This window comes from Nilaparvata lugens, chromosome 10 (assembly GCF_014356525.2).
Source record: "Nilaparvata lugens isolate BPH chromosome 10, ASM1435652v1, whole genome shotgun sequence".
In the NCBI taxonomy this organism is placed as follows: Eukaryota; Metazoa; Arthropoda; class Insecta; order Hemiptera; family Delphacidae; genus Nilaparvata; species Nilaparvata lugens.
In genome coordinates this window covers 10,836,359-10,855,170 of record NC_052513.1, presented here as the reverse complement: position 1 = coordinate 10,855,170, position 18,812 = coordinate 10,836,359, and the positions used below count along the sequence as shown (strand labels likewise).

General features: G+C 34.9%; 1 protein-coding gene across 1 annotated transcript in view; it reads left to right on the top strand.

Annotated features, from left to right (window-relative positions):
• Nucleotides 1-2,158: 2,158 nt before the first annotated feature.
• The window catches only part of LOC111055059 (nuclear hormone receptor E75), a 103,094-nt gene continuing 86,440 nt past the window's right edge, over nucleotides 2,159-18,812 (top strand). Inside the window, exon 1 of the mRNA XM_039436271.1 lies at nucleotides 2,159-2,740. Coding sequence (XP_039292205.1) covers nucleotides 2,629-2,740 — 112 coding nt within the window. The 5' untranslated portion in view covers nucleotides 2,159-2,628. The remainder of the gene's footprint in view (nucleotides 2,741-18,812) is intronic.

Genomic DNA, 18,812 nt, shown 5'->3' with positions numbered 1-18,812 from the left:
CTATTTAAAGCACTAGTTCAAAACAAAATTCACTAAACACAATAAGATGTAGATGTGTGGAGTTCCGGTGATGAATAATCCTAATGGTGAATAAGACGAAGATTGAGGAAGAACTGGTAGTGGGAGATCTGGTCCAAGTGGAGATAGAGCGAGTAGGTATCCAGTAGTGGAAGAATCGGGTCCAAGTGGAGGTAAGCGAGAAGGAATCCAGTAGTGGAAGATCGAGTCCAAGTGGAGACAGAGAGAGATGGAATCCAGTGGTGGAAAATCGAGTCCAAGTGGAGATAGAGAGAGATGGAATCCAGTAGTGAAAGAGTGTTTGCGAAACGGTTGAGAGATTGCACGTGTAGTTGTGTGGATGGTGGATGTATTGGTGTTAGCAATGAGTTTGTTGATGAGGAGAGGAGGGGAGGGGGAATTTGAAGAAGCAGGGGTGTTACAGATGTGTTTTAAGGCCAGTGTGTGTCCCGGACAAAGTACATTCAACTCTACAAACTGGCTTCTTGTGACGAGGGCAAACCTCCCAAAATAGACGAAGATAGCCCAAGTTTTACCTTGTGGAGCACTTTCCTTGTCTCCACTATCCTTGTTCCTTGAATTTGCGAGAAGCTCAAATTGGATTGTCAATATCCGTTGACTTGAAATATTTTTTGACAATGATTATTTGAGCGTTTTATGTTCCCTGTTCTTGATTACCATGAAAACAATTTTCGAGATGTTTAAAAAAAATATGAAACTCAATAAGTCAATTCCGATACTAGCCTAGAATCAAACCTGAAAAGAAATGTAGAAAAATATCACCATGTGTGTGAGAAATAGAACAAGGTAAAAAGTGTAAAATGCCTAGGAATACGCTTTTCCCATTTTTAAATGTTCACTTTATTACGTAATTCAAATTTATTTTTGGTGGTTACTCATTTTAGAATTTTCTGAGAATGATTCCATTTTCTGACGTTAGATTTTTCATCTCAAATTCCGAATTCAAAAATTACACTCAATTTAAAAAACCTATAGCATTCCAGATCATTGTCTTGATATTATTTCCTCAATATCTTCTATTGTTCAGAATACCTCTGTTTCTGTTATGTATATGAAGTTAGTCTTTTAAAGTATAGTTTCTCTAATGTGATTGGATATTCTCATATACATTCTTGAATAACTATGAGTCAAATTTTAATAAAATTCTCTATTTTCAGGTATGTTTCAATTGCTGTATCATCTCCATGAGGTTTGGTAGTAATAATATAGTTTCTTTAATCTGTAAATTCTACACCTATCAATCTACTATTAAATTCTACTAGATTATTTTAAATGTCTCTTGGTATTTTTTTAAGTTGGGTTCACATAAGAGGGTGGTAAATGTTTATTCAATCACATTTAAAAATTAGTCTCAATTACCATTGCTGTCAGATTCTTCAATTAAGAGAATAATAGTACTGTTATCAACATTCCTTGAAGACAATTTCTCAATTATCATGAGAATTCACTACTTTCTCCAATATTTGAATCATAGAAGTCCTCACATGAAGGATGAGAAGACATCAAGGAGGAATCGAATTAATCAATACATTATGAATTGAATTATGTGCTGATCGCTACAATTCAGCCATCAACTTTTCAATAGGCAGAAAACTTAATTAAATTTTCACAAACAATTTATAACAATAACATTGAATTAATGGAGAAAAGTTAAAAGAAAGAGAGATCAAATGCATCGTTTGCTGACTGTTTGTTAACAGCACAAAAAAGAGCAATAATTATTTTCCCATTCTATTGTTTCATTCTTAGGAAATCTATGGAATATTGATTGTAGGAAATCTATTTGTTTTCCACCTTCCATTGATATGTACATGTAGGACTAAATATGACTGATTTGAATTCCGTCATTACGCAAAACCACTATTGAAAGTATCATGTTTTCCCAACTTATGTAGTCATTATTAAAATTTCAATTTATTTTAAAAATAATCGATGCTTTGTGACTTAGTTTGTTTAATTTCCAACTGTGAAAGGTGAACATCAAATTTGTTCTGTCGTTAGAACAAACCGCTTCGGGAAGGTCTGTTGGCGTTGCGAAGGTGGGGACTGAGCGCTCCAAGCGGCTGCTTTCCAAACTGCTAATCCCAATGCTACTTGTTCCCTGCCCGTCGCACTCTATAGTTACCCATACTTTTAGGTTACCAAATTTTATCGAAATCTGTGGTTTTGTTACCGGAAATCGGGCAAAAAGTCGATAATTCGCTCCCGGTTTACCTTGTAATCGATATTTGTTCAAGTGAACATCTCCAATTGATCTCCGACGACTGTGCTAGGGTTAACAACAACAGTGCTCAAAGTTTTGAGGTTATGTTGACTCGCTCGATAACTGGACTTTCGGCCTACCGTATCGGCTTGTGTTACCAAAATTGAACTCTCGATTTGAACTCTTATAACCTGTGCAAAATACAAAGACTATAGAATGTGTTTGTGAATAGTTGTTGTGTAGTTTCAACTAGAAATAAATTAGTTCTAATTTAGTCACTTGAAAGGCTTGAACTCTTCTCTTATCATGATAGTTTTATGAAGCTAGGGTGTTTAGAACATTAAATTATTCTTGTCATTGTAAACTACGTGCCACAAATCACCAAAATGACGGTCATGAACCTGAAACCTGAGTCCGAGGGCTGTGATAAGGGTATGGACCCTTTTGTCTCCAATCAACAGCAGGATAGTGAGAACCTTCTAGGCAGAGTTTTAGCAGGTAAACACTTCGATCCACTGATTTGAACTGATTTACTTATCATAGAATATTTTATTTTGTTCCTGTCTCAATTTCAACTGTCATATTTTCAATGGAGTTCCATGATAGTTTTGTTCTCCATCTATTTGCTAGTTATAGAAGATATCAGATGAGTCAAATTTTCATGATTCAGTCAAGTGAACAAGAGCAGAGAAAATATAATTCAACTCTACAGTTCCTTATCTAAAACTACTGTACTTTAATGTAACAATGTTTCTTTTGTTCTCTTTATAAAAACCATCAATTCACATTATTATTTTCTGTTGCCTTGATCAGATTATCTTAAGGGCTACTTTCGATCTTCATAATCTTTTCTTTTGAAATGTATCAATTTGAGTTTCTCCAAGAATACTATATTTTTTATACATTGAATCAATAACTTTATTTTTTTTTATAAAAAATGCTTCTAACGATTGAAAAGCATCTTATTCTGCATGATTAGTACTCTGTTATTCTTTTTCTTTTTATTAAAACATCTCGTTTCAATCATTCTTTTTACACTATAAAATACTATTTTCAATAGATAATCACTTCCAAAAACGGAATTTCAAATGGTTATTGTTTTCATATTTTGTTAATCGTCTTTCTTTGTTTCAATATTCACATTATGATCAAGTGGATATGTAATAATAATACTGTATGAGTACTCAGAGCATCCATTCTATTATGATAAAGATGAGGAAAAGAGGTCAACTGCTCATCTGTGTTGTATTTGAACAGCTCGTTGTTTTTTGCTCGTTGAATTAAAAGGAACCTTCCAGCCTTGAAAGCCTCACACCAGGCGCCGAAATACTGTTTTCACTTTCAGAAACACCGCATCTAGGTCAGGAGTCAATTTAGGGAGACCCGGTGCGAGGCTAGTTCATTGCACTCGACGTTCGGCCTTCTAAACTCTCCTTCTTTGTCTGGCGCTCTTCATCTCCGTTGCTCTACGAGGCTAGATTAATATAAGAGAGCGTATCTTTTGGAGGGGGACCGATGATGTCAATGGTGATAATGACAAGAGGCTAGAGCAGCGCTGTTACCATTACGTATCCAATGTGTGCAAAAGGAGGTCAGTGGGACCTTGTGCGAGGCTAGTTCGTTCACCTCTCTTGCTCGGAATATAGGGCAAGATAAAAGCTGTGAATAAACCCACTGCTCTTTACGGCCTGTGCAATACCACCTCCCAACTCCCATCCCTAGATGTTGGCTCAAGATGTGGACTGGGCTGTTGCAAATCTGCTAACAATGTTGCAAAAACCGATTTGCGAAAACGGCTTGGGATGAAGAGAAACAAAGACATAAAACTGAAGACTGAATCGATACCGAAATTATTGTTGACTCAAGTCTGTTTTCGCAAATAATTGTCAATATAACTATAAAACTTTGGTTGTCCATATTCCCTTTTTATTGTTTCAGTTTTTTATTGGAATTGGAAGGGTAAACACTTGGAGAGTACTGTAATGGAAGAATGGAAGGACCTTTCGTGGGATTCGCTACAAAGTGTCAGCATTCCTTCTACATAACATCAATGTTCCCTATTCAAATAATGCTGACAGTTTGAAGCAAATATTTCCAAAAAATTAAAGAATGGAATAGGTAGATCGATTTAATTTTTTCATAACTTTAAAGAGTGTTTTATTCAAAAGAGAACATCTCTTCCCAGTATTGTAATAGATGAAACAATGATATCACACTACCATGGTTGGAATATTACATGGCATTTTGGGATGAGATATGATGAAAATATAGGATTTTAAAATCATCAATAATAGAATTACAATGATTGTCAAAAAAAACCCGAGTAACGAACCCTCAAATTTTTCAATTGAGTATCTTGAAACTAAAGATGAATGATAATTGAAATGATTGGGCAGCGATTTGAAACTTAAGTTGAGTTGTTTCTCTCATAATGTGAAGATGAATTTTTTCATTTCTGGTGAAGTATTTCAACAGGGCTACTAGAACTGTTTAATTATTATAGAAATCACTGATACCATCTTTATACTTTTTAAAAAAAAAGATACCCTCTCTATACTTGAAAAAAAGTATAAAGAGAGTACTAATGATTTCTATAATATCATTACATTTTTCTATCACTTATTACATTTTTCATCACTTATTTGTCGCATTTATGGACGATATAATAAACATTCTATTCTGATCATCACCCATGTGTAAGTCATAAGCATCATTCTCAGCAGTGGAGAAGATCCTTGGAGAAGGAAATTGGATACGATCCAAATCACTTAAGAGTCTAAAAAGTGACAATTTTCTTGTCAGGATATGAAATGCATGGACCCAAATGTGGGTCAAACTGTAGTTGGGAGGAGTGGAGTGAAATTACGGTTCACTCTCACTTTCATCCTTCTTCCTCTCCTTTCTCTCTCTAACGCATCTTCCACTTTCTCCTCGTGTCTTTCTTTCCGTTCTCATCTCCTCCCACCTCCAGCTTCCTCGGTAACTGTTACTACTATCATCTGGTAACTGTTACTTGTATCATCTGGTAACTGTTACTAGTATCATCCGATATTCTCTCTCGTAACCGCCAGTTAACTTCACTTTCGTTTTCTTGTTTCCTCATTTTTGTTTCCTGATGGCGAGCAAGTGAGAGAGAAAGAGCACAGTAGCTTTCTCCTGAGGATAGGTTACTATCGGACAAATATGCACGGTTATAGACGGATTGGCCTACTGTGTTATACAATGCGGTGGATGAGGGTTATGAATTTGATCTACAAACACAATGCACTTCTCTCTTCCTACTAGTTATGCACTTGCATTTTTCAAATTAGCATTTTATGCAATTCAACTGATTTTTCTCCTGTCAACAGTCACTCAACCGTTTTATCAGGAGTTCGATGGTGGCAAGCATTCAAAAGACACAGCAGTCTGGTCGGGCTTACGCCAATAACTCACGTTCTGTCATAAATCTTTAAAACTCTCCATCATTATTCCTAACGCCTCTTTCAATTATTTATCAGATTTGAACAGATTATTTTAAATTGAATAATTTATTGTTGATATCATTATCGATGGTTGCTTTCTCAGTTCTACCTCCAATGTTTCATCAGCTAACAACAATTTATTGATCAATGCTATTTTTCAATAGATCATCCTCATATGGCGTTTTGAATTTACTCATTACAAGATTGATTATCAATATCAGCATATCGTTGATTCAAACTTCCCATGTTCATTGTTTCTATTATTCATCTCAATATCAAATTAACTTTATAGTTAAATTAACTTCTTTTGTTGTTGGAATATTAATGATTGATACACTCTACAAACAGAACAATTGTAGGCTACGTTGTCAAACGTTCTGATATAAAATTGCTAGAAACATCAACTAACAAAAAATAGTCGGAATGAAATTGGGCTGACAAGGAAACTGATAAAATATGTCTGATAAGAAAATGTAAATTGAGTGTCACATCACGAATAGAGAGCAAGAGAGAGGGGATGAGGCGGGACAGGACGTTTGAAATGGCAATCATTGGAAATTGGGTCCCCATGCATACAAAGGCACTGCTTATCTGTGCCTGGCTTTAACATTGTTTTTAGGTTGATTTGTACGTTGATCTAGAACTAGACGGCTGAATGGTTGAAAGTTGGTTAAGGTGATTCGGGTTCATAGACCTCTCACGTCACAAGTGGTTGCGTGTTTCGCCCTTGTGCTTTTCCATGCTTGTGTGAGAGTGTGATTACACGCACGCCAGCTCACTAACATACACGGATAAATTTACGTGTACACCAACTGATAGCAGATTTTGCAATCGTGTCCTTTCAAATGCACACATTTGATACATTTTTTAAGGATCTAGAATTCAAATACTCCGCATTTTAGATTTAGTTATTCAAGAGCTGAATTTTGACGTTTCAGTCTTTCCACGTCAATTCCTTTCGTCGTTTTCGTTAACTCAGAAAAAATGAAAATAACTGTCTCATTGTTTCTTTAATAGCTATTGATTATTCTTTGAATCATTCATTTCATTCCCCATATTTTGCATATTATTATATAGGCATTATCCTTGGGAGAAAAGCTCTTGATTTGTAAATTTTGAAACAATTTTTCTTCATAGATTATTATTAAAATTCAATACACAAAAAAAAGAATAATGGATGAAGGAATACAGTTGTTCATTACTTATAACAAGATCCAGTTACTATTACTTCAATGATTATTTGTATTCTTCCATATTTATTGTATATTTCTTCATTTTTCTATCTTCTTGTATTTCAAATTGTATAATGTGTTGAAATTATTGTATTGTGTGAAGGAGACAGAAATGGGTCTCATTCAGTTGTCTCCATTAATAAAATTATTATTATCAATTTTATTATTATTTTCAACCAAACAAAGAAAATAAACGAAAAACTGTCCCGTCTCCGAATCAATTTGAATATTTGTCAATAATATAACTGATGCTTTTCGTATTATTAACAAATTACTTCGTATTTTATATTCATAAAAGGTCAATAACAACATCCTCTGTGTGAAAAATTAGGGCTATTTCAATTCTTGTCATAACTGATTCTCATTGTACTATTTTCTTCCAGTTTTTTTTCACTAAAATAAAGACTTGCGAATTAATATGATAATTGTTGAGATAATGTCATATTCACTCACTGACTGGATTTAGAAGGTTTATTCGCCTCTGTTACATTAACATGCTTCCATTTTTGGATAGGTCTCAATAATGGCTCATTTCCTTTGCTAAAAAAAGCTTCATTGAAATTTCCAACCAGTTTTCGAGCACCTACCATCTTGTCATCTAAGTAGATTTTATTAAAACGTACGTAAACTACTGTCCAGATATTTCCATGATTGCTTGAAGCCATACTTGAGCAGATATAAAAAGCGACGATTTGATCGCCGCCTTCTACCTCTACCTAGATTGTTCTTATTTCAGTGGCCATTCTCGTCGATTACTTGGCCAACCTAGAGGAGCGAATGGGCAAGTCTGACCATGAGAGGCGCGTGTCGACGACCGAACTCATGGTCTTCCCAGTCTCTCTATAGTAATAGCAACCTATTAGTAGTCCTATCTATAGGACTACTGTCTATGTGGGCTGAGCACAGAACCCGAGGTAGGACAAGCAGTAGAACGTTGCCTCTGTACCAAGGTCTCTGGGCCCTGGAATACCTTCATCAGTCAGCTCTCCATGCTTCGCTGAACTCTGCTGACAAATTATTATTGTACAGACCTTCTTTCCCATTACCAGATCGTAACTTGGTCAGTTGCAAAATTAGATGTAGCAGCAGGAGATTATTGTTTTAGCACTCGATGTTACAAAATGTTAACGAGTGTAATCATCTTCCAACTGGGAATTTAGTCATTGAATTTGAAATTGAAAGTAGTAATTATGGTAATAAATTTGTAAAATTTTGGATATAATAGTGATAGGCAATAGGATGGAGACTCTTAAGATGAGCCTCATAAATTCTAGATGGGTTGATTCGACATCAAATCACCTCTTTTTGTTATTATTTATTTCATTCACTCACTTGAAAATTACATTAATGTTGAAACATTTTGTTAGTAAAAAATTTGAAAAATGGGTACTTGAATTTTTCATTTTTATTTCTTGATGATATTCTTGATGGTATCTATCCTCTAGAGTCTAGAGTTCAAAGCAGCTGTGCTCATCCTCAAGAGAAGTGTTCAAATTCCGAAAACAAATGAAAAATAATAGATTTTATTACTCATTTATTGGTCCAATCCGCCCAATCATTCAATAGATTTACAAATAATGACGATATTTGTAGGAGAAAAATACATAATTTTCAAGACGTTTTGATACAGTGATAACGTAATTAATAAGGATTTGCAGATTACGGATCAACCCCCAAATCAGCATATTACAGATAGAAAATAACTCAGTTACAAAATTCGTTGGACAATGTATAAAACAAACCATGTCATTGTTATTGAAATTACAGTCATTCGAATATTCTCAAGAGCCGACAGTTCATATAAGTTGAATGGAATGGATATTAGCCTCTCATCGATCAGAAATTTGAACTGATAAAACATAAATCTCTATTTATTTATTTATTTACATCAATAGAAAAATTGCAGCTCATAGAGCATTCAATTCCACCAGAAAGTACTGTTGTTCCTGAACACAATCAAACCTATATCTAAAGGTATAACAAACCAACATTTTAGACCTCATAAAAGACAATAATTATAGACCTTACAATGTTATCAATTATACTATATAAATTAAACTAAAGACCTTACACCTTACAATCCTATTACAATAAATTGACTTGTGAATATGAAATTTCAATTCCTCATAATGTTGAAAATATACATAATATACAAAACTGTCTCAGTAACAAACCTAACAATTCAACAGATTAGTTTTATTTGTAGACTCAGCAGGATGTGGGATGTACTCAATTTGTAGCCATACCACCTCCGGTATGCGAATTTGTTGCGTCACACATGTTGCACGAATACGATCTCTTGCTCACTCGCTCACTCACACACACACTCTCCTTCCCACATCGATTTTCTCTCTCGCTCTCCATCAACTCTCCAGTCCATGGCTTGCGTCACCAAACTTCGTCAACGTCATCGAAACTCTATCGTCAAGTTGAATTTGTATTGCAAATGTGTCTGATGCTTATTGCCAAAGTTTGAATGAGTTTATCGTATGAATATAACAGCCGCCATTTTGAAATTAAATGGTGAAATTTACTATGTTGGTTGGGTTATTATATTCTCAATCAAATTTATAATTGCAACGTTGACCAGATTTAACAAGGAACAAAGAAAATTATTTAGAATAACCTTGATTGATCAAAACATGAAGACGTTTTTGCAATAGGCTACTACCCACATTACCATATATCCATGAGGAATTGTTGTATGGAAGTCGAATGAATGAAAAATATAATTGAATGTTGAAAATTGAAGTGAAAGGAAAAATAGTTGTTGAAGAAGGAGCGACGAAAAAATAAATAGTGAGTGGGGAATAAGCAACGGTAAAGTTGAAAGCATAAAAGGGTAAAGAGAATATTCAGCAGGAGTCAAGTATGCAACTTGCAATACCTCCTCATTCTGGCTCTAAAATGGACGTGAACAAAAGTCAAGAAAAATTGTGAGCATAAGGTAATGCGTATGCAGAAATAAAGTATATAGCTTGCATCGACCTTCTAATGTTTGCTATCCAGATATAAAATGCAGAATAACCGATAAGATGTGATGAATATAAACAGTGAATAAAGCTAAAGAGCTATTATAATATTCATCACTATTAATGTATCAACTGCTGTGAAATTTGATTAAAGCTCTTGTTTGAAGAGTGATTAATGGGTTCCTTCATCTCGACTAGCAATCTCCTTCCCTTATAAATTGGTTGCACTCTTTAGGAGCTGAAAATTGCTTTCGTGATCTAATCTGAAGACGCAACCGACGGAACGTGTTGTGTGTGGAAGAAAGAGATGAAGAACCTGTGAGTTCAAGGTCGTGAATTTCGGCAGTTGGGGGCTCAGGGGCCCTCGGTGTGGGAAGGGGGACATGGGGAACCGACTGGCAACCTGTTGCCACCTTCCAACAAACCAATGTAATTTTATTGCTAAGCTTGCAATCTACATTGAAAAGAACTAATCTGTGATGAAATACCATGTTTTTAAGTAACAAAAATACGCAATTGTACTTATTCCCAGTTCAATGTCATTATCATTGTTCTCCCTCAAAATTATGAATACATTCTAGAAAGTCAACAGATGAATTTTACAATCATCATTATTTATTCTAATTATTTCGATACATTACATTATTAGGGTTTGCATAATATTGGTTTTCATTTACTATGAGAGTGTGATTTAATCCTGAATCATGTTTTACTGTCTTGATGTAGAATCCTAAAATCAGATTCATCAATATCTCCAATACAGATTTTTCAAAGTAGCAGTAAAATAATTGTATCCACTATTCATTTGAAATTGAAAACTTTTTATTTTTTATACTTTTCGGGCTCTTACATTTAAAAAATTATACCTCTTATATCCTAGCAAATTTGTAGATTTCAGATTTTTTAGCTGATTTTTGTAAGATTTCATATTCCAATGATCATGGATTGACCATAATATTGTGACTTGAATATATTATATTCTAGCTCTATTATTGATATTATGAAAACAATTGAAAAAAATCATTCTCCAAATTTTAACTTTGTATGTTCTGCTCATAAACTCCAGTGAGTGTCATCGTGGAAACAAAATTCTTTGTTTGAGAATAATAAATAGATAAGGATTGTGGGGTATTTAATAATTATTATTCAGATATAGTTTTGAAGCTGTTATAACCCTGGTTTAATGGAGGGCGTGCTTATCTTGGCAATGCTATTTCAGTGGTAGCAGCTGAAAGTGATTTGGCTCTTATCTTCGTTCAGAATGTGGATGGAGTTGAAAGAGTAGAACCGAGGAAGAGAGAGAGTGCCAAAGCGTGAGAAGTGAGAGTGGGAAAAATAAAGAGGGAAGTATGGTGGAAGTGTTGGAGTGACTGAGAGGGAGTGATTTGAATTTGGTGGGGATGTACTCTTATTTTCTCAATTGCAAACCTTTTGATAGCTTTAACCTCAAAAGTCTGGGCAGGAGCAATGAACTAGCCTCGCATCGGGTCCACCTGACCTCTATTCTGTTGCCATGGCAACCAGTCGGATCCCGTGTGAGGCTAGCTCGTTGGCTTGACCTCAAACTCGCGCGGTGCAATGAACTAGCCTCACACAGGGGTCTCGTGACCTCATTCGCTGCGGCGTTATCTCTCGGATTATTGTGTGCCCAGTACGAGGCTAGGCTGGCCTACTTCATGCAGCCAAGGTGAATAAACTGAAATGGGGCCGATAGCCCTATCTATCTGCCCTTCTACTACATGGACACATACACTCACACATGAACTCATTTTTACTGATTTTGCCCTTCTAAAACACCATTTCTCAATCTTGTTGAATATCAATTCTATGAAAGTGGAAAATTGTGATGAGGACAACATCACAATTTTCCACTTTCATAAAATTGAAATTCTCATCCCCTATTTATTTGAAATCACTCGCAATCACCATCTAACTACCTAACTTGCTTTTAGAAATTTAATAATAGCGTTCTCTTCTTACTATTCATTTTAATTTATCAAATGCAAACATTTACCCTTGAAGTTCTCATCAATATGGAAGGTTTGAAAAAGATAGAATTCAAACAATGTTTCAGACTTTATAAAAAGTCAGTCGTTGATAAAAATTAATGCAAGCTTTCTAGATCAGAGTTTCTCATTTAGAACTTTGAAAGTTATAGAAAATTCTGCGGAAGTGATATCTGAATACTCAAACAGAAATGTAACTAAGTATCTATCCCAATACTCATCTTCTCAATGAAGTTCCTTTTCATAATTTCTTCAAATTAATAAGTGAGTTGCCCCCTTTTCCATCCAATCAATGAATAAATAAATTTGATAGAGCTTTAGATATTTCTGTCACCATTATGTCTACAATAGATATAGTTAGATGGGAATAACATCCTTGAATTCTATAAGCCAATAATAAAAGTCAATTTCTCAGTCTTTTTCATTCAATAATAAAAGAACTGGGTAGATTCAATTATGTTTGAGATTGCAAGTGAAAATCAGGTAACAACCAAATCATTTCATAGATTATGTAACATAGTTTTCCTTCTCTAACTGTTTTATATTAATCTTGATTTCCACTTGCAATCTAATTCGCGAAATCTGGCCATCAATAACTTGTGTTTTATTCATAAGCGAGATTTGTATCGCGTGTAGACTATAAAAATCCTTTCCGGGGATAGCTCTTTCAACCTGTTGGCTTGCTGTTGTATTTTTAATAAGTTACCGACAACCTGTTAAGCATTCTATTCCAAGCCATTGTAGGTGCTCGGCACGCGAAAAACTTGGAAAATATCATCCTTCCGTTTTCCCAGAGGTCACGGCCTACAACCGCTCCGTGTTTATTTTCCGTTTTCATAGTTCAACTGGGAAATCAAAACCACGTGTTGCACTACTTCTTCCTGATTTATACTATTTCCCGTTCATACAACTAGAATTTTCACATGATGCCACCCGATACATTAGGATAGGATGGTTGTAGGCCTACTTTCAGTTCGTTACGGTCTCAGTAAGTTTTGTTCTATGTTTTGAAATAAACAGGCCACACTACAATATAATCCACCTCCCTCTCGTGCTACATAATCAAGTAGGAATAATATTCCAGTAGAATATAATATTAGTGCAGAAATAAATTGGCCAAGAATATACGTACTCAATGTTCGGACTTACAAAATAATGTTTGGGTTCAGCTACTATTGATTATTTATTAACATTTTCAAAATTGATAGTATTGATTTAAAAGGTTTTGACAACCTATTCTCTCTTGTCAACTGGTTATTTTCATAAACATTATGGATCTACTCAGGATATATGAAAATATGAAGGAATCAATTGAATCTGATGAGCTCAAAAGTTATAATTAAAATTAGATTTACTGTACTTCCAATTCAATAGCTCTACTGATCAAATCGATAACTATAAAAACATTCCCCTCTATACATGAGTCCATTATCCTCTGTCATGTTATTTTATTTTGATTGCATGATTGATGTAGCCTGCTGCAACAACAGAAGCGTAATACATGTGTGTCACAATCATATTTTCTATTTCATCAATGGGTCTACCGTTATGGAATTCAGCCGTTAATGTTATGTCGGCTGGAAATTGGTCCACGAAATGGCGAAAGATTACTTTCACTTACATCCGTTCAACGACCCTGGAACCTAATACAACTCGCTCTCCGTCTCTTTCCAACTAGTGTTCTCGCTCTAAAGAAAGCGACAATGGTCCGACTGACTTTGTTACTGGTAAAAAGGGAAAGTCGTACACGACTCTCCGGTCATAGGATGCTGTTCTAGTCGAGACTCGGTTACTTTTTCACTTTCATTGCTGAGAGGTTGTCGACCTTTCTAGAACTTTCGATTTCCTGCGATAGCGTCTACTTAACATCGCCAAATTTATCCGCTGGATATCGTTGTTGTGCATTCTACTGTTCCGTTCAGGAAATGGAATGTTTTTCCTTGATTCTGATTAGAGCTATTTGACCTGATTCCTGCAGCTTTCCCGCTGATGACTTATGTACAGTATATACAGTCTTGATTGAGAGGTTGAATAAGCGAGATTCTTTAATCAATTTAGTCATGTGTAATGTATTAATTCAGAATATTCATAATGTGTAATACATGAATTAAATCATCAAACACAGTATGGAATGATGTAGAAACCATAAGGAACTCCAAAATATATCTAAAGGAAAGCAAGAGGAAGGAGATTATGAAGACTTGTTGCATTTTCTTCGTAGATTTTTGGAAAACTGAACTTTCAATACATAAATATATAAGCCAAGAGATGAATTATGTCAATGTATGACAAGAGATATATTACAATAATACAAATAGGAGATAGTATACTAAATCTTTAGAATTATTATTTCAAGTTATAATGCTTAATGTGATGAATATAATGCAACTTATCTTCCATTAATTCAAAAACAAACTATCACAACCCATCTACCAATGTTCACGAACTAATACAGATCTGCTATGGCAGTGATCTTAGTAATTTATATTTGGTATTCTATACTATTAAAAATATAATCATATAGAATGATTGACAAATTGTTATTTTGTTTCATCTCTAGATTTAAATAAAAAATGGGGAAGTTGAACAAACATTCTTTAAACTGTATAACTTCTGCAAAGTAAGAAATATTTTTAAGATATTGCAATATTACTCAAGTGTAGAAACATAAGTACTATAGGACTGTACTCTGAGTATCTGTTAGATAAGTTACTCATTGTAGGAAATGTATTTCTTACAATCCCTGAACGTTATCCAATTCACAAAGTGTTTTCCTTGTATTCACTTTCTTCATTGATATATTGTATTGTTATGTCTTCACTTTTTCCCCAATCACTTGAAAATTAATTTTTCCTACAGTTACGTTGAAAAGTGGCCATTGCTGCACTGATTACAGAACGCAAAGAATCACTTTTCCGCTCTAGTGCGGGAAAAATTTTTCTGCACTCCAGATTTGCAACATGGCAACGCAAAGTACTTAGTAGGTTATATGTAGCAACAGTGCAGCAAAATCAAAATGAAGTTGGTAACAGTGACTGGGCTGCTATAGTGAGCAGAGGTGCAACGAAGCACAACGCGCTAATTATTAGTATTAGATATTATAACCAACGACAACGAGGACTTTAGGATTTTAGGATTAAGGTTTTTATCAATAATAAAATTACACAGAAAAACATTTGATGGATTTCAGGCAATTTTACCCATAATTACCCACTTTTCATATTCAATGGTAACTGTAGGAAAAACTTAATGTGAAATACGTGCGCAAAGTTCCTCTGCTGCACTCAAGAAACCATTCCGCCCTCGCCTACGGCTCGGGCGTAAACGTTTCTTTCGGTGTAGCAAACTGTCACTTTGCGCACTAGTTGCACAAATAACTATTTTTAAAACAGTAAGTCTATTTCACCGATTTTTACGCCTCTCAACTATTTTCCAGACCATTTTATAGCTGTGTAATTCTAAAGTTAATACTATTTTGTAATGTTATTTTATTTTTATCTCAGAGTTATATTACCAAAGAGAGAGTAACTGAGAGAAAGTTGTCAATATATTGTGACTAGCTTGGCTGACAGTTGTTGCATATTCCGCTCCCGTTGCGTTGTTCAGCATGTTATGTGGATTTCATCACTTTCACAAGTTGTGTGTGGCAGGTTGCCTGTCAACGCATATGAAGGGGCACCCTGCTAAAAGCCGTACAATAGTCAACATGTTTTCTATACTCAGTATTCTCATAATATTTCATATTTTTCAATCATATTTTTATACTCAATGATGTCACATTGTCGATCAATAATTATTACTTTCCAACTAGCATTGTTATTTGTTCTAGTTTAATTCAATTATGATAAATGATTTAAGAAATTGGAAAAAATCAGACTCGTTTTAGAAGTTTATTTTTGGAGAAAATTATAAAGTTTAATGAACTTGGTATCAAATTTGAACTTATTTAAAACAAATTTTTTTGGATATTATATTAATTCGATTACTCATAACAAGTAATGCAAGTAACACCAAGTGATTTTTCTATTAGGAGTTCTATTCAGAACCAAACTGACTAAAGTGGAATAATGTTTTTATGAAGGAAGAATTGTACCACTTTGATATCAATAGAAAACATTTAGAAACTTCACCATCTAGTGTCGAGAAATGAAAAAATGTGAAATTCATGCTCATTTTGTATTTTAAGATTTAGGAAATGAAGGAATGGGTGATTTCATTTCCTTGCTTTGTTGCAAGATTAACCTTTTTCAATTATTTATAGAATTCAGTCATTTTCAAAGGAGCTACACGAAATGGTTATCTGCTCAAAATATACATAGTCAATCCTTTTTGTACATTTCATTTTTTGAATGGAAACCATAGATTAATTGTGAACTGTTGTGGAACAAATTGATGATGAATATGCATGAGGAAGCTATTTTGCGTAGTTGCCCCTTCAATTTTCGGGGGTAACTGGAACTCAATGACCGGGAATAACCTGGCGGACATAACCTCGCAAGGTTGAACAACCCACAGCCCACGTGTGCAGGGTTGAGCCACTTTTTTGGCTTGTTGACGTTGGTGGGGGTTTTTGGAGGTAAACGTGAACACCGCTGAAGTTCAAACGGGGATTCTGGAGGGGAGACGACTCATCCCCGCGAAATAACCACTTTTTGTCATTTTCTCACCCCTGATTCCTCTCCAGGAGAGTTTGCGCAGTTGCCGGCTGTCTTGACCTAGCTGATGGTTCCTCCCCGAGCAATGACCTCTGCTGGGTTTCTAGGGCAAACTCACTCCCACGTAACCTCAAAAACCCCTCGGTACATTCAACTCGCCCCTGTAAAGCAGCGTGTGTGTGAGTGTGTACGTGTCGTTTCCATTTAAATTACACGCCCGGGTTTACATGTCTAATTTGCGGGCACAAGCATTCACATGCATGAACTGTGTTGGTTTTGTTTTGAACAACCAAGATAAAAATGAGAGATTGGATGATTCTATGTTCTCCTATCCAACTCCCTGGTGGTTTTTTGTCACATCCAGAAAGTTCGTTACATCCAACCATACAGAATATGCACTACTCTACTCCATGATTAAAGAAACTGTACTTCGATTAAGATTATAAATTGGATATAGATTATAAATTGAATAGATTGATTGATCTGATTATAATATATTGGATAGAGCCAACATTATGTTCGAATATTCTCTATAATATTCCTTGATAATGAACGATTTATATACAAATAAAGTGGATGTACAAATTCTTGGAATTATTAAATTAAGAATTCTCATTCAAAATGAGTATTCAATGAAAATAATTTTCATGATGAGACCAGTTATTCAATCAGTATAAGTTCTCTTGAATATATTATTTCCCATCCCATGAAATTTGTAATTATTGAGTCAATATTTCTTGTACTGGAATCTTCTTGAAGGAACAGTGTTCCTCAGTTATTTCTTAGATTTTCAGTCATCAATACAGATTTGAAAAACATAATTCAACAATCAACATCGTTACATCATCATATATTTTCATGTAGATTAAAATAGGATGGAATAGAGTTTTCCATATAATAATCTCTTGAATGGAGAATTATTCTCTACCTTTCGTAAACTGTGAATTCACTATTTTGAGAGAAATGTAGTATTCTCGATAAGTTGTACGATGATCAAGATATCTTTTTCAAATCAAATTATTGTCATTGTGACAAATAGTATTGTATGAAAGAGCAGTATAGAAATCGAGGTGAAGACAATGGTTTCTTGATTCATTTCAGTTTATCAACCTATTCAGATTGTCAATTTGGAATATTGAGCAACTTTTCAGTCTGATATCAATACTTATGTTTTTATGAATGATCTTGCCTGATAAATAACACAAGTCGTGAACTATGCATTGTTGAAGGTTCAACGAACGACCTACCACTACTGTTCACTCAAGTCAGCTAGTCGAGTTCGTTAATCTCAATTTTTGAACTAGCAGACCTATTCAGTATTGTCTGTTTTGATCTACTTATACTTCAACACTTCATCTTCGGCGGGTTAACGACCTCTCAAGTGCGTCATTACTTAGCACAACCAATTACGAGGTGTGTACGAAAAGTTTGTGAAGCAATTTGCACCTTTTGTTAGGGCAGTGACCTATCCCAACGCGAGGTTTTCGCCAATACATCTTTTCCGCTTTGGAATATCGTCTCGACTCGAAATCTGTATTCAAAGAGTTGTCTATTTATCGTCTGCTATTCATCTGAATGCATTTCGCGGTTCATTGACCCCCGTCTCCAGCCACACCTACGTCGATCGCTTGTTGTCAACTCACCCATTCATCACTCGTCTCTCTGTCGTGTTGTTAACCTCTGTTTTCTTCCATCAACTCTTTTGTTTTTCATTTTCTTCCTCCCCTTCCACCTCTCTGTCCCAAACTTCCATTACAGTCGTCGGTTTGTTCGCTTAATTAAATTTGCTCGCTTCATCAACTTCCGCATACTATACCACCTAATTACAATACCTCCAATTCATCAAAATATTGAACCTCCACTCCAAAGAGTGGAAATTTAATTAAGAGTTGAATGCGAAAAGTTGATCCATCCACTAGAGTACAATAGATGACTCTTGACGCGACCAGATGAGAATCGATCGTCAATTTCAATACAGGTCACTGAATATCTCTCTTATTAGAAAATTCAGGGTATTTATTCTCAACTATCCAATATCATACCAACTATCGATATTAATCATACGATGTATGGCGTATATGAGTGATATTGTCATGGTATCTTCTTTTCAAGTGAAGCGAATTAGCTCAATGTACCATTTTAAGTTATCACTCATTATGGAACAGTAGAAAGAGTTTGTAAACCTTTTTCCTCAACAATACCCTTTCTGGAATTTTAATCGAAAAATCCAAGTAATCATTC